Raw genomic sequence first — 24,063 nt, forward strand, 5'->3', positions numbered from 1 at the left:
CCTCCCATCTGGTCCATAAACCCCCTCAACACCTTGGCCGCCGCCGGCCTCCTGCCTGTCCTAGAACTAGAACGATCCAGTGGGGGATTCAGCACCGTATTGAAGTCCCCCCCCATGATCAAGCCCCCCACCTCCAGGCCAGGAATGCGGCCCAACATACGCCTCATGAAACCAGCATCATCCCAATTTGGGGCATACACATTTACCAACACCACCCTCTCCCCTTGCAGCTTACCGCTCACCATCACATATCTGCCGCCACTATCAGCCACCACCTCAGACGCCTCAAACGCCACTCTCTTTCCCACCAGGATCGCCGCCACCCGGTTCTTCGAGTCGAGCCCTGAATGGAAAACCTGCCCCACCCACCCCTTCCTCAGACGGACCTGGACCGCCACCTTCAGGTGAGGCTCCTGAAGCATGGCCACGTCCGCCTTCAGCCCCTTCAGATGTGAAAACACCCGGGCCCGCTTAACCGGCCCATTCAAACCCCTCACGTTCCACGTGATCAGCCGGATCAGGGGGCACCCCGCCCCCCGCCCCCCGTCGACTAGCCATAGCCCATCGACTGCTCGCTCCTGGCCAGCACCCCCCACTCGGCCCGTTTCCCACGGTGATAGAACCTCACCCCGACCCCCCACCCCCCCCCCCCCCCCCCCGACCCATACCAGCTCCTCCCTGGCCAATCCAGCAGCAACCCGGTATCCCCCCCCCCCCCCCTCGCCACAGGCTAGGACCCCTCCTAGCCGCGACGCTCCCTCCATAGTACACCCGTGAGCCAGCTGACTTCTGCTGACCCCGGCAGCTCCCGCCCTAACTCCGACCCCTGAAATTCCAGGTTTAACACACAGTGTTAAGTACTCCACTGAACACAATAGCTGACATTCCCAGTATAGTATTTTCACCTTCCGTCAATTGAAAACGAAAATCGCTTATTGTCACGAGTAGGCTTCAATGAAGTTACTGTGAAAAGCCCCTAGTTGGGGGGGGGGGGAGAGAGAGGGGGGTGGGAGAGAGAGGGGGGTGGGGGGGGGTGGAGGGGGAGTGGGGGGGGAGAGGGGGTTGGGGGGGGCGATGGGGGGGAGAGGGGGGTCGGGGGGGGAGAGGGGGGTCGGGGGGGGGGGGGAGGCAAGTTCACAGCCACTTCTCTTTGCTTCCTTTGGAGTTGCCTTGCAGTTCCCCCCTGGTGGCTGCCCTCCGAGCTAGGTGGCAGCAGCGGGCGGGGCCAGGCGGCTGCTGAAGCTGCTTGCGGCTGCGCAGGGAAGGCTCCTCGGCTTCCGATGACACCCCGCCCGTTCGCTGGCCGCCCTTCAGTCCGCCTCGGGAGATGGCGGAGAGAGGACGGGTGGGTTTGTGTTTGGCGATGGCGCAGGGCGGCCGCCAGACTTGGCAGCGGCGACAGCAACTACACCACCGCGTTCACCTCCCCCATCTCCTGCTCCTCACTCAACGGCTCCGGGTGGGCTCCTGCTCTTGGGCCGCCTCTCGCTTCGCGGTTTGGGCGCCGAAGCCCCTTCACCCACAAAATGGCGGCGGAGCCTTGATCAATTAGCGGGGCAGTTGAACGGCGAGAAGTCGGGGGGTATTTTTTCTCTCTTCCACTGTCCAAATTTAATTAGTTTTATTTTTTAAAATATGAATTGGGATCTCCTGTTCCCTCCGAGTCGAGGCCCCGGGGCCGCCGGTTCCTGCAGTGACGGCGGCCCGGTGGAGAGGCCTACCCTCTACCCGAGCCTCTGGACGAGGCTGCTGTCCGCTTTCTACCGGCCGGCGCCGCTCACCAACCCCCGCGAGGAGGGCGAGCCGGCCCGGGGCCTGGGCCGCACCTCCGGCCTCCTGGCGCCGCTCCTGGATAAAATGCGGGGCGAGCCGGCCAGCGAGCCGGCCGGACAGCCGCTCTGGGCCGCCTGGCCCTGGGCGGGAGCCAGCGGGGAGGCGCCCCCGAAGAGCCTGCTGGGCCCAGCCCTCCAGTTACTGGAGCGGCCTGGGTGGACCTCCGGCCGCCCGGGAGCCGCCCTGCACCAGAAGCTGGCCTCGCTGCAGTGTGGCCTGGGCAGCATTCTGCCCAACCTGCCCCTCTCGGCCACCCACACAATGGAGAAGGCCAGAGAACCTTCCTATTGCTTTGGAGAGATGGGCCTCATCACCCTGGACCAGGACTATGGCTATTCCAGCCTGGAGGAAGAGCACATCGGCTCCCACTGCCAACACCTTGGGCATTGGGGCAACAAGCTACCTCCTCAACCTATGCCCAGCATAGACCGCGTCCCCCAAGGTGTTGACCCCAATGACAACGCGGATACCTGCGTTCAAAATGTAGAAGCAGTTTTGCTGCACCTTTCTGTTGACCCAGCCATGCCTGACCTTGATATTGAAGATGGGAGTACATCCTTGAGAGACGATGAGTGGAGTAGCAGTGAGGGTAACAGTGATGAATCTGAGGATGATGCGGAGGAAGAAGACGACTACTATTCCTTGCCCAGACCTCAGTGCTCCAATAAAACAATAGCTTATATTTTAGGAAGCAACCCCAGCAGTAGTGATGACAGTGACTCGGATGAGGATAGCGACTCGGATGATGATGGATTTGACAGCGATGGCAGTTCTGAGCTCTCTGACACTGATGAAGAACTGTTGAATTCTTTAGCGAGGACCTCTGATCCTTACAACCTTATGAATTTCCAAGCCTGCGTTAAGACACAGCAAAATGTGGACACCAGAACAGCATTCGAGTCCAGTTGCCCCCAGCAATCTGTGTTGTGCACCCTTGTACTAGACGATGATGATTCGGACAGGCTGGATAGTGGGTTTTCTGATGAAGTTCAAGGAGAACTGCAGAAAACGCTTGCCCAGTTGGCTTCTGGAAAAAAGTGCTCCAAAAAGGTAATTAGTTTTAATTTTCTTATGCAAAGCACCAGTGTAATTTGAGATATATGATGATGAAAATCGCTTATTGTCACGAGTAGGCTTCAATGAAGTTACTGTGAAAAGCCCCTAGTCGCCACATTCTGGCGCCTGTTCGGGGAGGCTGGTACGGGAATCGAACCGTGCTGCTGGCCTGCCTTGGTCTGCTTTAAAAGCCAACGATTTAGCCGAGTGAGGCTAGACAGTATTCAAATAATATGCAATACTGTAGATTGATAACGCAAAATTTTCTGAAATTTCTTAATTGACCACATTATTTCAACATTGTGTAAATCTCTGACATGTTATTCCGGGCGAAGCAGTAGAATTGACTTTTGGTATTGGTAATGTATGCTGTAAAGTTAATGTGCTTGTCTGACTAATTCAAATTTATCTCTACAGACAATGACGCGGTGCTTTGGTGCTGAAAGTTTCTAGCGCTCACAAGTCTGTTTTTCCGTTATTTGTTGAAAAATATTATTCAATGTGACTTATCTAAAGTATTTTTAAGTTCCAAGTATATATTTTAGTTGTGCCTTGGAGAAAATTCTTCTGACAGTATTGTTGCATGTGATGTGCAATTTATTTAAAAAGGCGCGCAAGACCCCTGGTGGTTTGCTGAGTAAGTTAAACACGTGGCAATTACTAAACCGTTCAGTCCCAAGCAGGATCCTAGATCTAGCAGTTGGGTGAAGCTCTACAGTCAGTCTCTGCATCCCTGGTAAGAGAGAAAAAATTGTTGGAAATTGCTAGCTGTGCTGGGTAGTTTACAGAAGAGGCTGGGAGACCGTATTGGGTTTGGTCATTGCATATCTGTATGTGACAGCTGTCTGCCTCTGAACAAGCATGGTATCTCTGCCTGAGTGCCTATCTATCCAAGAGAAAATGTGGTGGAGTAGACCTGAAGGGGGAGGAGATAACGACAAATTTGCTGCTGTTAAAAGCAATCTACAGAAAATATTTGTAGGCTGCCTTTACGCTGGATGTTATTTTCCTTTATTGCACTCCCATAAACACTGGGGAATTTGTCCCTTTTAAATAAATTCTTTGGCATATTAGACAGCTTCGTATTGCTGTGACAAGATTTATGCACTGTCCATTATTCCATGGGTAACCCATGTAATTTCAAGCCCTATAGCCCCTGCTACTGTCAGGTTGCAGGTCAGGTTTCAGTTACAAATTGATGGAATCCTGCAAGGTAAAGGAAATACCTAATAGCTCTGCCAAATCAATAGAATATTTGTGTATTATAATGTGTATTAACTTTTATAGTCAGCTGTACAACTTATTTTAAATAAATACAGTCAAAATAGATTTTTATGTTGGCATTTGAATGCTTCTATTCACATTACATGAAAATTATTTGCTGGTGAAATGTTACCTTTACTAAAGATTTAATTGTCTGGATTCTTCCTCTGGGTAATGAGACATAGTTTCAAGTATTTAGCCTGCAAATCCTGTAACAGCTACCACAAAACACACAATCGGTCAAGTTTTCCACCTTTCCTTTGATCTACATTGTTCAGCAATTGTCACGGGAGGGTGTGTGAAATATTTGTGCTGCATTCCGTTTGACTGAAAAGCTCAAACAATACATCGGAGTCTTCAGAAACTTGGGTTCTGTCTGCAGTGTATTTTCATTCCATAATTATAGAGTAGTTTCACTGTCCATCTATCGTAGTGGCAGTCTGTGTGAGGGAGGATAAGAGTAAGAATTTTAAAAAATCCATTCACTGACCAGGCTGGCATTTAGTTGCCATCCTTAGTTGTCCTTGACATACTGGTGGTGGACTGCATTCATTGGCAGTCTTGTCTGGCGATTGTGCTTCCAGAAGCGTAGAAATTTCTGGCACTTTGAGCCAGTGATCTTGGAGATACTGGCAATGCACGTCCAAGTTGGGTTGCTGTGTGACCTTTGAGATAATGGTGTTGCCCTGTAATTGCTCCCCTTGCCCAACCTGAAGTGAGGGAACATGTCATAGGGGAGCGGGACTAACTTGAGTTGATCTTTGAATCATTATCGACTTGATGGACCGAATGGTTGGCTTTTAATAATCTTTATTGTCACAAGTTGGCTTACACAGCAATGAAGTTACTGTGAAAAACCCCTAGTCCCCACACATCCAAATTACCTAATAAGCATGTCTTTCAGGACATGTGGGAGGAAACCGGAGCACTCGGAGGAATCCGACGCAGACACTGGCAGAATGTGCAGACTCTGCACAGACGGTGACCCAAGCTGGGAATCAAACCTGGGACCCTGGTGCTGTGAAGCCATAGTGCTAACAACAATGCTACTGTGCTGCCCCAGTGTCATTCTGACTTTTGGCAGTAGAGTTTAAAGATATGGGGAGGTGTTGTGAAGAAGCCTTGATGACTTGCATCCTGTAGGTAATTCAGTACTGGTGGAAGTTTAAGCTAGTCTGAGGTACACATCAAGCAGGCCTTCTTGTCCTGGAGTGTTGCATCTACACCCTCGTAGACAAGTGGATGTATTCTAGGGAGTTGGGAAGTGATCCATGCACCACAGAATGCCCATCTGACCGTAAGCAGCCATAAATAGCTATGTGGTGCAGGGGATTCGAAGATTGTAATGTCATTGAATATCAAGGGCAGGCGATTATGCTCCCTTGCTGGAGATGGTTGTTGCCTGTCAATTGGACACACATTTTACTCGCCACTTGTGGGACTATGGGAAATGTGAAAGAGAATAAAGCCCAACTTGTGGGACTATGGGAAATGTGAAAGAGAATAAAGCCCAAATTTGTTTCTAATTTATGACTAGCCAAATAGTACCAAGAAGGGAAAAACAAATAGACAAGCACTTTGCATACTAAGCAGGGAGACATCCACGAGCTAAGCACTGGCACATGATCAACGTCGTCATCGTCCAATCTGAGATCAAAAGGATGTCTTCATCATCAAAGCAATGACAGTGCAGATGACTGCTGGACAGACCCATTCGCTCCTCTATGTCCTTCAAACTCCCACCAGACACAGCAGCAGAAGATGAAGAAACAGCTCCGAAAGAGATCAGTGCGCTTGGGCTTCAAAAGCCAAGCGTGTTAGTGACCGTCCAACAATGTCTTTTTTTCAAAATCTTCAAAGTGTTCATGTTAATGGAGTGGAGGAAAACTGGAAAGAGCTAAAGACAGCCATCAATCATCTCCAGTTGTGAAAAACCATCAGCTACAAGACTAAGAAATACCGAGACTGGTTCGATGAGAGTGACTGCACCATCCAAGACCTTGTCAACAAAAAGAGGAGAGCTCATCAATCAGCCATGGCAGAGGTACAAGGAAGAAGTGGGAAATCAAGAACCAATGGTGGACTGAGAAATCTAAGGAGCTGCAACTCCTCACCGACCAAAACATCTGGGGCTGCTTCAGTGCTGCCACGGCAGTATATGCACCCAACACCCATGCCTCAAACCGGTGTGGATTAAGGACGGAACCCTCTTGAAAGTCAGCAGCCTTCAAAGACTTCCTAATCCTTGGTACGATCATAGATGAGGACATATTTGAGGAAATCCCTCAACTTCCAAATGTGGACAAAAGTCAAAGCCGCCATTGAACACAGAGAATGGAAGATCTGCAGGAGTGGATGGGGTTCCAGCAGAAATTTTGGAGACAACAAGATCACCCATCTCCATGAGCTGTTCCTGAAGGTCTGGAACAGAGAAGAAATTCCTGCCGAATTCGGGGATGGCATAATTGCCACCATCTTGAAGAAAGGAAACCAAGTGGACTGGATCTCCCTATGCCCAAATCCTCGCTATCCATCTACTCCCAATCTCTGAAGAAACTCTTCCGGAAAGCCAACCAAACTGAAACAGCAAAAATGATTTTCACTCCATGGCAACTTTGAGAAATGCTAGGAGCAACAGTCAATCAGGAAGTGCTATGGAAGACCCTGTCAAAATCTAGCTGTCCAGAGAAATTCACCAACATCTGACGAATCCACGCCATGATGTCAGTATCTGTCCTCGCTTAAGGAAATAAGACCAAAACTGGGAGGTCGAGATTGGAGTCAAGCAGGGATGTATCATCGCCCCCGCTCCCCCTTCTTTGACACCATCCTTGACACGAACATGCTTCCCACTGGAGTGGGCATCATCTGCAGGATGGACGGAAAACCTTTCGACCTCAACTGGTTGAAATCCAAGAACCCGGGACTACTGCGAGGTCCTAGTCAGTGTCTGGGGATCTATATTTAAGCCCCGCTGGGGAGCACCTAATGGGGGCCTCTGCTCGCTCAAGAAGGGAACTCCTATCCTACGAAGCCGACGGAGAGATCAATCAGCAATTTTCCCCCATGGTCTTCATGAAAGTTATAATGTGTTGCATGGGTGTTATTCATGTGAACTTCCAGAAGGCACACAAAAGTGGTTATTTGCAAAGCTGAAAGCACCCTGGATTGGTGGCAACGTTGCCTTTGGAAACAGTTTCAAAATTGTGATGCAGGGCAGCACGGTGGCACAGTGGTTAGCATTGCTGCCTCGCAGCGCTGAGGACCCGGGTTAGCTCACAGCCCGAGTTACTATCCGTATGAAGTTTACATATTCTCCCCGTGTCTGCGTGGGTCTCACCCCCACAACCGAAAAAGATGTGCAGGGTTGGTGGATTGGTCATGTTAAATTGCCCCTCAATTGGAAAAAAGAATTGGATACTCTAAATTTATTTATTTTTTAAAAAAGAAATTGTGATGTAGGGGCCAAGAATAATGGGTTATGGGGATAAAGGTGGAGGCATGATCTTAAATGGGGTGCTATTTCCAAGAGCCGATGCAGACTCGCTGGTCTGAATGGCCTCCTTCTTCTGCACTACATTCTATGAATGGGAATGGACAGACATTTTTGTGACTGCAAACAAAACTATGTTACATCCCTGGTGCTAGGGTCAAGAATGTCTGAGTGGTTACAGGACACTGGAGGTGCAGGGTGAACTTGGTTGTTGTGGTGCACATTGGTACAAATAACATGGGTAAAAGAAAAAGGAATGAGATTCTAAATTATATAAAAGATAGATGTAAAGGGGTATGATATAGTTGGGATTATAGAGACTTGGCTTCAAGATAACTAAGGATGGGAACTAAACATTGAGGGATATTCAGTTTTTAGGGAGGGCAGACAGAAAGGAAAAGATAGTGGAGTTGCATTGTTGATAAAAGAAAATATTGATGCAATAGAGAAAAGTTATTCGCACAGACATTGTGGAATCTGAATAGGTAAGTTAAGAAATATCAAGGGCCAGAAAGCATTTGTGGGGTGGTATACAGACCACCAATCCGCAGTGGTAATGTTGGGAATAGCATTAGCCAGGAAATCCAAGATGCAGTGATCAAGGGACATCTGTGATTATGGGTAACTTTAATCTGCATATAGATTGGGGGACTCAAATCAGTCACCGTACAAGAGAGGAGGAATTTCTGGAGTGTACATGGGATGATTTTCTGGACCAATACTTTGAGGAACCAACAAAGGAACAGACCTTCTTGGACTGGGTGTTGTTCAATGGGAAAATTAGTTGGTAATCTAGTTGTGAGCAGACCCTTGGGGGCGAGTGACCATAATATAATAGAATTCTTTATCAAGGTGGATAGTGGGTTAGATAGTTTATTCTAAGACCAGGGTCCTGAACCTCAACGAAAGTAACTATGATGGTATGAAGCACGACAAACTGGGAATCTACTGAAAGGAAGGACAGTGAACAGGCAATGGCAGGCATTTGAGGAACAAATAAGTGAACTCCAAAAGTTGTTTATTCCTATTTGCCGCAAGAGTAGAAAGGGAACTGTGGCATACAAGGGGAATTGGAGATAGTATTAGATTCAAAGAAGAGGCATACAAATTAGGAAGGAAAAGCAATAGACTTGAGAATTGCGAACAGTTTAAAATTCAGCGAAGGCAGACCAAGGGATTGATTAAGAAGGGAAAAATACGACATGCAAGTAAGCTATCAAGGAACATAAAAACATATAGGTATGTAAAGAGGAAAAGATTGATAACTAATGTAGCCCCTTACAGTAAGCAATGGGGGAATTCATAATTGGGAACAAAGAAATGACCGAGGAACTAAATTTGTACTTTGCTTTTGTCTTCACAAAGGAAGACCTGAATGTACTGGAAGTTCTGAGGAAAAACAAGTTTTAGCGAGGAGCTGAAGGAAATTAGTATTAGTAGAGAAATGGTTTGGGGAAATTAATGTAATTAAAGGAAGATAAATCTCCAGGACCTGATCTTCATCCCAGAATACTTAAGGAAGAGGCCCTAGAAATAATAGATCCATTGGTGGTGATTTTCCAAAATTCTTTAGGCTCTGGAATGGTTCCTTGATATTTGGAGGGTAACTAATATAAGCCTGCGGTTCAAAAAGGGAGGTAGAGAGAAAACAGGGAACTATAGACCAAGTGACCTTAATGTCAATAGTAGGGAAGTTGCGAGGGCCCATTATCAAGGATTTCATAGCACAGCATTTGGAAAGCAGTGGTATAATCAGGCAATAGTCAGCTTGACATTATCCAGCTTCAATGCTTCATGTGATCTTTTGGGGACGTTTGATCTAGATTGGTGTTTTCTGGTTAGAATTCTAGCATGATTTTGACAAAATAGACTCACCATCAGTTTCTAGACTTTTGAAGGTTAGAGGAATGCACATTAGCTCATTTGGTGGTTAGTTCTAATGTAGCTGTCAGTACCCTATTTAAAATTCATTCCAGTGCACCCCTTTCAAACCATCTTTTTATAATAACTGGGAAAGAGGAAGTTGGCAGTCACTAATATTTTAAAAATAAATTTAGAGTACCCAATTATTTTTTTCCAATTAAGGGGCAATTTAGTGTGGCCAATCCACCTACCCTGCACATCTTTGGGTTGCGGGGGTGAAACCCACACAGACATGGGGAGAATGTGCAAACTCCCCACAGACAGTGACCCAGAGCCGGGATTGAACCTGGGACCCCGGCGCCGTGAGGCAGCAATTATTTTTAAAACAAAGGCTAGTTTTGTCTCTACTTCGCACCTGATGCAAATCTAAGGCAAATGGGTAGAGAATTCTAGATCCCTTTTGGGAATGTAAGAATTTACATTCCTTCCGAGTGTAGGATGTGATCATAAAACTCAGTATGGCCATGGAATTTGCAAGAATGTTGCCACTTATGAAACTGTAACTGATAATCATATTCCTTTTGAATGGTTCCTACATTATGAAACTAAAAGCAGTCAGGATTCCGGGAAACTGGTTTGTGCTTTCGTTTGTTTTATGCCATGTGTTGTGAACAGATTAGGCGAGTTTCTAACTTGTACATCCCATCCATTTTAAAAGATACTCACATTTGAGGCTGTCATTCACAGGGTCTTGGCTTCTAATTTTGTTAAATTCATGATTACAGAACCTGAAAAGCACGTCTTAGATCAATGAAAAGATGAAAAATGCTGTGCTTCTTGGGATGTACTGTAGATAATGGGATGCTTTATTCCATAAATACTCATATGACCATAGTGCGGCACAGTAGCACAGTGGTTAGCACTATTGCTTCACAGCGCCAGGGACCTGGGTTCGATTTCCCGCTTGGGCCACTGTCTTACGAAGTCTGCATGTTCTCGCCATGCGGGTGTGGGTTTCCTCCAGGTGCTCTGGTTTCTTCCCACAAGTCCTGAAAGACGTGCTTGGTGGGTGAATTAGACATCCTGGATTCTCCCTCCATATACCCGAACATTCACCGGAATGTCGCGACCAGGTGATTTTCACTTCATTGCAGTGTTAATGTAAGCCTACATGTGACACTAATAAATATTATTATAGTGTGAAATAGTTTATTAACAGGAATGCGATGAAGTGTGAATAACTAGAATCCGGAAGGGTTTCAGACTAGTTCTCCTTTAATGCATGTTTTGATGTTTATCCTGTAATTTTCAAAACCAAATAATTACTTCATGGGACAGATCCAGACTGGAATTTGATTCCCAAGCTCCAGCTGAAAGGATATTGTTTTTTCTCACCACAATTCCATTTGATTAGTCAGATTTGTCGCTCAAGCTTGTGCTCTGTAATGATCTTTCAGTTGATTGCATTTGTGATTGTTGCTTGCATTGATGTTGCAGCATGTCTTGTTAGTCATCAACCTACGTAGTCTTAATGTATTAATCTGCTTGGCATTCGGAGAGCGCCACTGGATTTTTTAAGCTGTCAACCTCGAGAAATTTCAATTTAATCATGTGAATTGGACAGTCTGATTTGTTTGTGGAATTTATAGTTGTCAGTTGTCCAGACAGCAACGACTGAATGGGCAGTATTGACAACTACATTGCAACTTCTAGCAATACTGAAATGTTGTGAGAGATGAAGGCAGGCTTTCAGTTAAATTGGATTATAAACATTTGGCAATTTTAAGGGTTAAAAGCCGGGGTTGGTGTGTTTGACTTCAGTAGTCATGTTTTTAAAAGAATCTTGTTCTGCGTGACCAGAAAGCTTTTAGGAGCCAGAAGTGAAGTTGACCATCGTAAAAGTCTGGGTTAATGCATTGCTGTTCGACTAGGGGAGCCCCTGGGGAGTTGGCGTTTTCAGCTTGGGGGAGATGGTCATTGCTGAGTGGAGCTAAAGCATTCGGACATTTTGAGAAAGCATTTGAGTTGAGTTCTGATCTGGCTACCTTTAACCCATCACAGTAGGATAGTTTAAAAAGATTAATAGCATTTAAAGTAGTGCAAGCTTGTCTGAGAACAAGGGGGAGGCTGAAACAATCCAGGTGAAACAGCATCTTGAAGATATCCAGCCAGAGTCTGCATTTCTGGAAAGGAAGTATTACTCTGTGCCATTGCGATTTGGGATGGATTGAGAGGTGTATGTTTATTTCTTGTTGTGTAATTGGGAATAGAGATAGTAATTATATTCACTGTATTGAGTAGTATTGTCGAAGGGATAATTGTAAGCTATTTTCGGGTGTGATAGTAAAAGAGTTTAATATTGAGTTAATAGTTTTGTTTTTAAAATGCTAAATCCCTATTTCTTCGTGCAATCTCTCCTGGAGCAAAGTCTTACAAAATAAACTAAAATATTGGGGTTTTGGTCCAGTATCCTAACCACTGTTGGGTCTGGTCTGGGATAACTGCATTGCAACCAATCTTGCACTGACTTGGTTTTCCAGTGCCTGGCACTGGATATTTCAGTAGATGCTTTACATGCTGTAATGGTGCAAATGTTTAAGACCAGTTGGTTATGACTAGAACATAAAATTGTATGACTACAGTGATTAAGAAACAAAATTCTGTATCTTTTTAATTTTAAGCGGTCATCATTATTAAACTTACTGCTACTTTGTTTATTTTAACTGGAGTGATTGCAGTGACCACAGTCAGAGCCACGTCATGTTTATACAGTGTGACTTAGTTGGGAAGCGGCTGTTGTATAGAATTTGCAACTGTGCTGTGACTAATGTAGGAGTGTGACTAATGTAGGAGTGTAAGAAGCTACTCACCCTATTTTACCTGCTCTTCTGTTTGCTTATTAAATTACTGGCGTAAGCAAAATACTTCAAATTACTCAGCTATTTCCTCTGCGGCTTGTCTGCCTGGAAATTGATCATTCATTCTGGGGTATGGTATCATAGATGGCAGTGACACACCTTGTTACTTTGTCCAAATACTCTTTCTAAGACCGTACAAGGAATGTCCATCTATCTTGGTGCTGCATTCCTTGGCTTGTGGGAGGGTGAGTTGAATAGTAATTGAAGTCCAGTTTTTCTCTCCACATCTCCCTAAACGCCTTGGAACAATCATGTCCTAACTGCTACAACTAGCTGATATCAGCTGACCTGGGACTTTACTTGATGGCGGCAAAGACACCGAGGGCAACTTTCTGTGCTGTAACATTCTGTGAATGTATGTCCAATTCTGTGAATCTATGACCATCCCTGCCCTCGGTGTCCTATATGTTTGCCACAGCAAAATTTGTAGTGCAGTTTTCAGATGAGGAAGGTCATTCAATTTATCTGGTTCAAGTTGCAGTCCGATTGTGGCATCCAACTGCTTAATTTGTTCTAGGTTTCCTCCTCTTTACCTTGCCGTGCCATGTAAAACTGTTTGCCTTCTCCATAAATCAATTAGAATCCGTTGACCTATTGCAGCTTCCTAGTTTCAAGTAATCTTTCTGAGCACCCTTTTTTTTTTTACGAACTACCCTTTGAATGTGACCGCTTGGCTTTACTTTTCAACTTCGAAAGGTCCAAGGTTATTCATTTTCATATTCTTCTAATGCTGGGTAAGAATCTTAAGACTCGTGTGGCTGTTAGCAGTTGACTCCATGTGGTTTGGCCAGGACAGTATACGGTTTAATCATGACTCTTTCATTTTGAATCTACTCTTTGCCAAATAGCTATTCAGTTATCACCCAGTCAAATATTTCCTCCACCATTGTGGCAACCACTTGGCTCAGAGAAACTGAGTTGATAGGAATTGCATTGCCAGTGTCACCTTGACCTAGGAGGACAAAACAAAATCTATTTGCATTATTGCTCCAGTGATTGGACATGTTCCATGGGTACATTAGAATCGTTAGAGGAATAAAGACCAAGATGCATCTGGTTTGCTGTCTGCCACAATGTGACAATAGTGAAGTTAACTAACAGCAATTAATATTAATTATTCTGCAACCCATACATGAGGTGAGAAAATTCTCAATTTGGAAAGCCTTGTCATTAGTTTTTCCCATCCATTCTACTGTAATCTCGCGTTTCAAATTGAGGATATAGAATATTTTTTAAATGTTGAACTTTCTGAAAAAATCTTAACCAATTTTCATTTGAGTTAATACTTCATCTGTGTCTACCGTCTTCTCGGGATGCTGTTCCATAGGTTGACTCTTCGCTCACTCAAGTAACATTCCTGTATATAGCTTTTAGAAAAAGTGTCCTGTCTTCAGATTCTACTCTCTTTGGTTAAGGTTAATAAGCCTATTTACCTGGCTCCACATTATCTGGCTCAGCCTTGTCCAGCCCAGGCAGAGTTGTCGCCCGCAAAGCCCCTCTGTGGACCCCCTCCCCCCCCAGCTATTGTTGTCTTAGTGGTTTACACACCAGCAGTAGGTGGATTTTCAACTAATAATCTTTTATTAGTGTCACAAGTAGGCTTACATTAACACTGCAATTAAGTTACTGCGAAAATCCCCTAGTCGCTACACTACAGCACCTGTTCGGGTACACTGAGGGAGAATTCAGAATGCCCAATTCACCTAACAAGCATGTCTTTCAGGACGTGTGGGAGGAAACCAGAACACCAGAGGAAACCCACGCATTCACAGGGAGTCGTGCAGACTCCACACAGACAGTGACCCAAGCCGGGAATCGAACCCAGGTCACTGGTGCTGTGAAGCAACTGTGCCACCGTGCCACCCATGATTCCCTGTTGCACCACGATCCAATTTGTCTTGCAAGGCTGGAGCTTTGGACACCGTCCATAAGTATTACTGCAATTGTACTGTAAATGTTCAATCCCGATACCTGACTGACCTAATGTTTATCGTTTTGCCCATCTACATTCAAGATTGACCATCCATATAATGTTAATTATGCATGTGTGTCTGGCTTACTCCCAGTTTCACCTCCTACCACACACCAATATGCAGTCTCATCCACTCAGCTGGTTTGAGTGAGTGAGCCAGAAGCACATGCATGCATGCAGAGTCATTATTAATCATATTGCTGCGTGGGCAGCACGGTAGCACAGTGGGTAGCACTGTTGCTTCACAGTTCCAGGGTCCCAGGTTCAATTCTCGGCTTGTGTATTTGTTCCATGTAATTGTCTCTGTGGAGCCTGAGTTCTCCCGTGTCTGCATGGGTTTCCTCCGGGTGCTCCATTTTCCTTTCACAAGTCCCGAAAGACGTGCTGTTGGGTAATCTGGACATTTTAAATTCTCCCTCTTTGTACTTGAACAGATGTCGATATGTGGCGACTAGGGGCCTTTCACAGTAACTTCATTGCAGTGTTAATGAATGCCTACTTGTGACAATAAGAATATTATTATTGTTAAAATAGTATTTTTTAATGATCAATTTCTTGACATTTCTATTGCTCAGCCAGTTGTATTTGTCCATAGATCAGTCAATTTTTTGAAATTCATGTTTAATTTTGTGCCAAGCCTTGCCTTCCTGAAATTTTGCTCGTTGACCACTTGGGTTAGAAAAAAATTGAAATTCCACCCCTCATGAAAATATTGGACAAACTGATCTAACTCCTTTAGAATTGTAAAATCGTGGGCGCCTCAGCCTTTCCCAGGGAGAACAAACAAAATATGCAAGTCCCACTATCCACTCAATCATTCGCTAGTTCTCTTCTGCATCCTTTTCTTTTCTTTAAAAAAAAATAAATAAATTTAGAGTACCCAATTATTTTTTCCAATTAAGGGGCAATTTAGCGCGGCCAATTCACCTAACCTGCACATCTTTAGATTGTGGGGGCGAAACCCACGCAGACACGGGGAGAATGTGCAAACTCCACATGGACAGTGACCCAGGGCCAGGATTCGAACCTGGGTCCTCAGCGGCGTAGGCAGTAATGCTAACCACTGTGCCGCCCTCTGCATCCTTTTCACTAGCTACCAGAACTACACTCAGTATTCCAAGTACAGCCACAACATTGGAGGATTTTCTCACTTGAAATGAAAATCGCTTATTGTCACGAGTAGGTTCAAATGAAGTTACTGTGAAAAGCCCCTAGTCGCCACATTCCGGCGCCTGTTCGGGGAGGCTGTTACGCTATGTACGCACTGTCACTGAGGATTGTTGCAACAGCTTCGACCTGTTGTCAAATAGCGACCACCACCTTCTTGTCTAAACTTTAAGTCTATGTTCATTTTTTAATAAAATGCTTCCCTCCTAGATGACTTTATTGCATGAGATGCTGAGTTCTCCACTTTGAGTTCCCTCTATTGCGGGACACCCGTTTTCAAGAATATCGTAGCCTGTCGTTTGTTCAATTCAAGTTTGGAAGCTAGCACCTTCATTGACTAAATTTGCATTTTCATTGAACTTGCTAAATGATTAAGATCGTTTTGACTTTTATTAGTTGCTCACTAATGAGTAGACAGTCAGAGACTTTTTCCCCGGGTGGAACACACCATTACAAGGGGACATAAATTTAAGATAAATGGTGGAAGATATAGAGGGGATGTCAGAGGTAGGTTCTTTACCCAGAGAGTAGTGGGGGCATGGAATGCACTGCCTGTGGAAGTAGTTGAGTCGGAAAAGTTAGGGACCTTCAAGCGGCTATTGGATAGGTACATGGATTAGGGTAGAATAATGGAGTGTAGGTTAACTTCTTAAGGGCAGCATGGTAGCATTGTGGATAGCACAATTGCTTCACAGCTCCAGGGTCCCAAGTTCGATTTTGACTTGTGTCGCTGTCTGTGTGGAGTCTGCACATCCTCCCCGTGACTGCGTGGGTTTCCTCCGGGTACTCCGGTTTCCTCCCACAGTCCAAAGATGTGCAGGTTGGGTGGATTGGCCATGAAAAATTGTCCAAAATTCTATGATTAACCTAGGACAAAAGCTCGGCGCAACATCGTGGGCCGAAGGGCCTGTTCTGTGCTGTATTTCTCTATCTCTATCTATCTAATCATGGAATGCTTATATAACCATTCTGCACATGCAGTTCTTTGCACATTCCATATAAAATTTGCATCTGTTGTTGATCAGCCTGCTTATATATTTTTGTCTAACCCACCAGATTGAAACACGTTCCTCACGTTGCTACTGTGGGGCTGCTGATTTGCATTACTTTCCATTAATTTTATTTGGTTTGCTGTCAATGTTACAGGATCCGTAACTCCATTCACTGGGGTGGACTTGCAGGCACGGCTGATGGTAAATGTCGTGTTATTCGAATCCCATGGGGAAACTTGAAACAACTACCCTCAACTGTGGTTAAAATTTGTGCAGTACGAAGAAAGGTTTAAAATCCCAAAGCGATGTTCCCCACTCCCTGATTTTAATAAAGTAAATATTTTAGAAGGAAAAAAACAATCAAGTCAAATTGAAGTACACTTAACTAAGACAATGAGTTTACAAAGTAACACTGCCTTAAATATTTCCAAACAATCTTAACAGAGTTAACTCTCCCAAACAGCACGGTTGGGGCAGCAGCACAGTAACAGTGGTTAGCACAGTTCCTTCGCAGCTTCAGGTTCAATTCCCGGCTTGGGTCACTGTCTGTGCGGAGTCTGCACGTTCTCCCCGTGTTTGTGTGAGTTTGCTCCGGTTTCCTCCCACGGTCCAAAGATGTGCAGATTAGATGGATTGGCTATGCTAAATTGCCTTTAGTAACCAAAAATGGTTAGGTGGGGTTATGGGGATAGGGTGGTGATGTGGGGATAGAGTGGAGGTATGGGCTTGAGTAGAGGCATGGGCTTGGGTAGGGTGCTCTTTCCAAGGGTCGGTGTAGACTCTAATGGCCTTCTGCACTGTAAATTCTATGATTGGATTGGATTTGTTTATAGTCACGTGTACCGAGGTACAGTGAAAAGTATTTTTCTGCAAGCAGAAACCTGTTCTAAACCTGTTCAACCCACAGTATATATTCAACCCACATTCTAACTTCTTGGATTCCCTGGAAATTTTCATGATGCAGGGCGGAGACCCAACATCCTAGTGTGATTTCACAGACCATTGTAAAACAGTGAGTTTCCTGTAATTGGTGCTGGCGTAATATCTATATATGGCAGCAAGCAACCAAACACAACCACAAAAATGTGGGTCAATACCCTGGAGCCCCAGAGGCTGCAACCTCTTTATATTTGGGATTGTATTGTTGGTGGGGAATCTGGTATCTGCCATCATTACTAACCTAAATTACATGGGGCAACTGGTGTGCAAAACTTCATCTGGTTTAGATACAAACCACATTCTCTGTTCTCAAAATATTACACTCATGGTCGTGCCCGATAAACAGATTTCATTCTATTGTTCTTTGAGACAGTTTTATCTGTGGAGTGTTGTAGCCAAGCAACCAATTTAATTATAATCAGTATTGAAAGCACTATTGTACTGACTCCTCTTATACAATACAGTGGAGCCTTTGTTTGAATTGATTCAAGTGTAAAGTGAAGAAAATTGCTTTCAAATGGAATGCTGCTTAAGGATAAGAATTTCTTTGCTAGCAGTAGAGTGCTCATTCTTTCAGGAGTAGTTTAGGAAATAGGTGTAATGGTTACCTTACTAGTGAGAGATTCCAGTTCAGCTGTCTTTTCATTGTAATAGGGTTGTCAGATACTGTATCAATACTGCCAGGGGCTGTTTAGCACAGGGCTAAATCGCTGGCTTTGAAAGCAGGCCAGCAGCACGGTTCAATTCCCGTAATCGCCTCCCCGAACAGGCGTCGGAATGTGGCGACTAGGGGCTTTTCACAGTAACTTCATTGTAGCCTACTCGTGACAATAAACGATTTTCATTTCATTTTTGTTTTCCAGCATACAAACCAAGGATTATTCAAATAATTTGCAACTAGGTGTGGTTCATTATAACCTCCTGTTCCTGTTTGTAAATGCAATTTGTTGAATTGAAGCCAGTTTAAATCCTGAAGTTTTTTTTTGTTGGTTGGTACTTTGAACCACATCTTGGCTGCTTTTGGTAATGATTTCAGAGACATTGTGGAGGGAGGCAATTTCCTCATAGATTCTCAAGTGTCTGAACTGTTTGTTGAATGAACCAATTCCTTTAGGCTGTGGCTGCTGCTGCTTAATGAATTATTGGTGAGAAACGGTCTTTCAATATCTCTGCTGCAGCTGTTATTTTAGTATTCAATGTTTTATTACTGCTAAAACCACTTTTTTTTTTCTTCTTGAATTTAGGTTGCCTTTGACGAGGAAGTCACTGTGCATTATGTGAGCAGTGAAGAAATCCGTAGAGGTCCTTGGGAAGAGTATGCACGAGATCGCTGCCGGTTCCAGAAGCGAATTCAAGAGACCGAGGACTCTATTGCCTATTGTTTTACCCCTCAGCACCGATGGACTGTGCTGGCAAAAATGCAGCTGGGCAACTAGTGATTTGCTAGAGCAAACAGCTTTGTTTGTTACACTATTGTTGATGGTCTATTTGCAATTTAACCCTTAACTTGGTTGAAACTGCGCAGCGTAACCCTTTTGCCTGGCAGATTAGCTGCTGGATGTGGGAAATCCTACGCATCTATAGTGAGGCCAGCTTGTGTGAAAAAAGAAGCACATTAAGGAATCAAAATAAATCACTCTTTGCAGTTCGAGGGAAACATCCAGAGAATTAAAATAGTGCAAAGGCCTGCTGTACCTAGATTTCATTCTAAAAGCATAATTTGGGCTGATGATTTTAAAATGTCGGTTTCATTCTGACTTGATTTCCATGGCATACAAAAGGTGGTTTCTATATAAGTTACAGTTGGATCAATTTGTGTGATCCACCTGGTAATGTACTCGGGGGTTTACTGAGGTTCATCTGTTCTGCCAGTTTGAATCTTGTGCAGTCTAGCACTTGGGTAATACGTTACTTACCTTCCTGCCGATGAACAGAAAGGACTGAATTCTCATGAGGGTTATATATTGTTGATGCCAAAAGAAATAAACTCATCCCACATTCCCTTGTTAGTAGTCACCCACCATTCCAGAATTTGAATCAAATTCCTACTGAGTTTTGCTCCCTGCATCCAGTTTTTCTTTGGGAATCGAATCATCTCAAAGTTGGGAAAATGTCTTCTTTTAACATTCTACAAGCTACATTACGATGTGCGTCACCTAATTTCAGATCTGTTCACATGAAGGAAATTGGGTACCAACAGCCTGCCTCTTAATGTTTTCTAAGGCTGTTTGGATCTTTCATCTATAATTTTACAATTTTTTTGCGTTGGGGGAGTGGAAACTGGAACTGTCAATTCAGAAAATTGGTTACAAAGATGCGCGACTTGTTAAAGCTATTTCTGTCATCCATTTGTGAATACCAGGAATTGTTGCTCCAAGGTTATTAATGCGCAGGTTATTAATGCATCGCTGTTTAACATGTTTGCTTCAGGGATATTTTTTTGATTTCACTGAAGGGGTATACAGAAGGAGGCATTTAACTCATCATGCCTGCACTGTCCTTAGAAAAATAATCCAATTAACCGCACTTCACTGCTCTCTTTGTAACCTACAATTTTTTTTCCCCCAATTGGAAAAACTACTATTCAATCTTCTTCCGCCACCAGCCTCCCAGGCAGTGCATTCCAAAGAGGACTTGCTGAGTTTATAAAAGAAAATGCTGTCTATCAAATAAGTGATTTTAATGGTGCTTGTATAAAAGGAATCCTGGTGCTAGCCTAATCATCAGTGAGCTTGGGGGTATATGGCCTGTGGACTGAAACACAGTTTGCATTAGCCTTCAGAAGCTATTCAACAGCTGTTCACAAATATTTTGCAGCATGAGCTTGAGTCATGGACCAGATATTGATTTTTAAATTTGGTTCAAAATTGACAAAATCCCAGGAGGAGGAGAAAGAGGAAGATTGTTTTAGTTCTTTTCCCAATCTGAATCAGATGGTGATTGAATTGGGAAGACCCCCATGGGTTTTCCCCAAGTTTCCTTTTCCCTTGATCAATTTGGCTTATTTAACAATTTGGTTTATTTAGCACGTGCATCATTTTGCTTTGCATCATCAAATTTTTAACTTGCTAACCGGCCACATGTGGGCTAGTCACAAGTAAGCCATCCTGTCCCCGTGTGGCAGACTCCATGCAAGAGCTATGCAAAAAAAAAACAAGACTCCCATCCATTCCAGAGCACAGTGGAAACTTCCTCCTAGCTCCCTCAGAGAAGCAAATAACCCCCATTGTAATGTATTACAAAACTGTTAACTGCAAAATACCACTATCTGCTCAGCATTCTGCATAAATTATTATAAATAGAGATATACTTAATGGCTTTTAGCTTCCTTAATGTAAATTAATTTTGTTACAGTGAATTGATCTTTGAATTGGTGCAAGTGATTTTTTTGTTTGGTAGGTGGAATTGACATTCAAAATTCACATCTGCTTTGATTCTTTCCAAATTTTTATTATGTATTGATTCAGCTTTTCTGTTGTTGCAATTTTATTTTTAAATGCGTCTGTTGGGCAAATTTGAATTCCTGCCTACATCTCTAAGAGAAGCTCAGTTGGAATTATTCTTTTTAATGAGACTGTGCATTTGTTACCGGGCTGTACCATTTTCTTGGAAATGGGATTGAATCAGCATGCGGTTACTAAGTTTTGGTTGGAATTGGGTGGGTATAATATATCCTGGACTGGAATTGAGGTTACCATGGCTTTAGATTTCAGTGGAGTTGGGTAGTGACCAAACTCCGACTAATATTGTCGCTTGGAAATAAAACCTACAAATTATTCTTGTTTCAGGAGCAAATGCTGCCTGAACTGACCGTGATGCTGCTTTCTGTAAAGGAAGTGCAGTTTCAGACCTTTGTGCACGTTTTTTGGAGCTCTGGCATTGTGCTTCGGAGCAACCAGACACACTCCTCAAATTGGGCTGAAGAACAACCACTATTGACCAATTACTTAATTCCCATGTTTACACTGAATATGGTTTTAAAAGTTTATTTAATGATCCATTTTTTCAATTAATCTTGGTTGCTTTTTTTTGAAGCTTGTCCACATTTTAGCTCACGCCTAAATGTCAGGGGCAGCCTTTTTACAAAAGGAGTATTAGATTCCCTGTAGAGCTAGCATTGGACTACCAGTTAACAGTGGTAAACCTGAATCTCGTTGCTTCTCACCGGCTCAGTAGCACTTGGAAGTTGAAAGGAGCGCAGCCTCATCCTATCTCATAAATGCTGATAGACATGCTAATGCTGTCCTACTCTGTAGCAGACACCTGTATAGCAGGACCGGTTTCTCACCTGGGACAGCAGTTGGCATTGATTCTCCAACTGAACTGTGAACTACAGTAGTAGGTTGACAAAAGCTGTCACTGTACCTTGCTGATAGCACATTGCTTGCGCAGCATTGGAGGTGTGACTTAACAAATCCCTCCTTATGAAAGGAAGATGAATGAGGGCAAGCAAATGGCAGTAGAAAATTTGAGAGCAGATTTGGAAATCGGGTGTCAAAATGAGAAATCTATGCTTAGTGTCTGCTTTTTCTTCACATTCACTTGTGCAGCTGCATCCTTGAATTTCCACCTTGTATTCTGTACAACAAATGAGTATGTGGCCTTTTTGGAGCCTGTTTGCAAAAGATGGAATTAGTTTTGCACCATTTGCCCTCAATTTATAGTTTTTATTTATCAAGCAACCAATTGTATTTTTGTATAATTTTGCAGATTTGTAAAGTGTAAAGAAAATTATAATAATTTACGTCAAATTTACTAATTAGGATAAATGGGGCCGTTTATAAAAAGTTTGTAATTTATAACCCCCATCCAACTTATTGTTTCTTATATAAATGACTAAATTTTGAGACATCAGTGTGCATTAAGCACTGATTAATCCAATACTGCTGACTTAAATAAAATATTCGTCTGAAGCATCATTTTGTGCAGCTGGTGAGACAAATTCGTGCAAATTTAAGTTTGTTTAATCATTGTGCCCCAGAGAGCCAGATCTATCCAAGTTTGAACAAGTATAGTCTCTTCCCCCCCCCCCCCCCCCACCCTTTACAATCAAGCATTGAGACTACAGGCTCCTGAATGGGACAGCCTGTCAGCTGGTCCCTTTTATGCCTTCCAAGTGATGGTATTCCGTCTGTGGAACGCAAAATGATACGGATTCATTTTCTCATGAGGGGGAACGCCGACTCAACTAAAAGTACTCATACTGCCATGTCATGGTGTGAATTGGGGTTAATACCCATGTAAGTTTGATTGCTGCTGTATCTGCAATCGTACACCTCTACCCAGACTTATCCCGTTGGTGGTTTGTATGTTATTGGTACTCCCCATTGTGTTGTGCTGGGAAGGGCCATGTATTTGTTTCCAATTTTATTTCCAACTCCATCCCTCGGCTGTGATTTTACTGTGAACAAGTGTGCAATGGCTAAAACAGATCTCCAGCAACACCAGTGTTTTTATTTTCCATGCATCTGACATGTCTTCCACATTAACGCAAAATATTCCATGTTGGAAGTGCCTTCTGTTAAACGTAAATATACGGTATTCATGCTTTAATCTACCCACTTGCATATTGCACACCTCAGTCAAGTCTATCCTCTTCTTACACATAAATCTCGAGCATTGTTCCCCTGTGACATATGCCCCTTGAACTGTATTTAATGGTTGCGTAACTGGGCATGATTAAATATTTTTATTGAGTCATCGAAAATTGATTTGCTCCAATCAGTGGCTGGGCTTGGTATGTACTCTTTCCTTAAAAAACATAAATTTAGAGTACCCAATTATTTTTTTTTCCAATTAAGGGGAAATTTAGCGTGGCCACTCCACCTAACCTGCACATCTTTGGGTTGTGGTAGGTGAAACCTATGCAGACACAGGGAGAATGTGCAAACTCCACACACACACACTGGGGCCGGGATCGGACCCGGGTCCTCTGCTGTAGGCAGCAGTGCTAACCACTAATGCTAATAGCAGGAATGTTATTAGAGGGACTGGGAGGAATGGTGAAAACCCTTGCACATCCCAAAGTATTTTACAGCTTTGGTAATATTAGGAAAATTACAGCTAGAATTGCATACAGCAAGGTCTCATAAATGGCAATGTGATAATGACCAGAATATCTGTTTTAGTGATGTTGGTTCTGAAATTAATACTGGCAAAGGCATTCTGGAGCACTTCCCTACTTGTTAGAATTTGGGAGTAACATTTTTAATAGCTACCTGAGGTCAGGTGGAACTTGGGCTTTAACTTCTCCAATTGTGTGGAGCGCTGCGCCGGAATGTCAGCTTAGATTTTGCTCTTCCGTTTCCAGATTTGCCTGTATGGTATCAACTCGACTGCATCTGACACACATTTAGAAGTTTCTAATCTTGTGCGCTTGCAGTTTTCACTTCTCACATAGAGGCCACCAATGTTCCAGCCTGGTGCAGCTTTTGCTTGGGAAATGATCCCACACAAAATACAATAGCCACACAGACACTATTCTGAAGCTTGCTGTGCTGCACAACGGCTCAATCACATGACAGATGGGGAGTGTGTTCTGAATCACCAAACCCTCTGTTCTCTGTC

General features: G+C 43.8%; 1 protein-coding gene across 1 annotated transcript; it reads left to right on the forward strand.

Moving 5' to 3' along the window:
- The first annotated feature begins 1,271 nt into the window (after positions 1-1,271).
- LOC119979133 (protein phosphatase 1 regulatory subunit 15B) lies at positions 1,272-22,415 on the forward strand. Its single transcript, XM_038821153.1, has 2 exons — positions 1,272-2,883; positions 18,741-22,415. The coding sequence occupies exons 1-2, from the start codon at positions 1,636-1,638 to the stop codon at positions 18,930-18,932; spliced, it is 1,440 nt and encodes a 479-aa protein (XP_038677081.1). The 5' UTR covers positions 1,272-1,635; the 3' UTR covers positions 18,933-22,415.
- Positions 22,416-24,063: the final 1,648 nt, after the last annotated feature.

The sequence above is a fragment of the Scyliorhinus canicula genome, chromosome 15 (assembly GCF_902713615.1).
Source record: "Scyliorhinus canicula chromosome 15, sScyCan1.1, whole genome shotgun sequence".
NCBI classification, from domain to species: Eukaryota; Metazoa; Chordata; class Chondrichthyes; order Carcharhiniformes; family Scyliorhinidae; genus Scyliorhinus; species Scyliorhinus canicula.

What these genes read in the sequence shown, in the direction of transcription:
- LOC119979133 (XM_038821153.1), top strand. Translation starts at nt 1,636, where the DNA reads ATGAATTGGGATCTCCTGTTCCCTCCGAGTCGAGGCCCCGGGGCCGCC. An exon ending in GAAAAAAGTGCTCCAAAAAG is followed by an intron (nt 2,884 to 18,740) that starts GTAATTAGTTTT and finishes TCTTGAATTTAG; the next exon opens with GTTGCCTTTGACGAGGAAGT.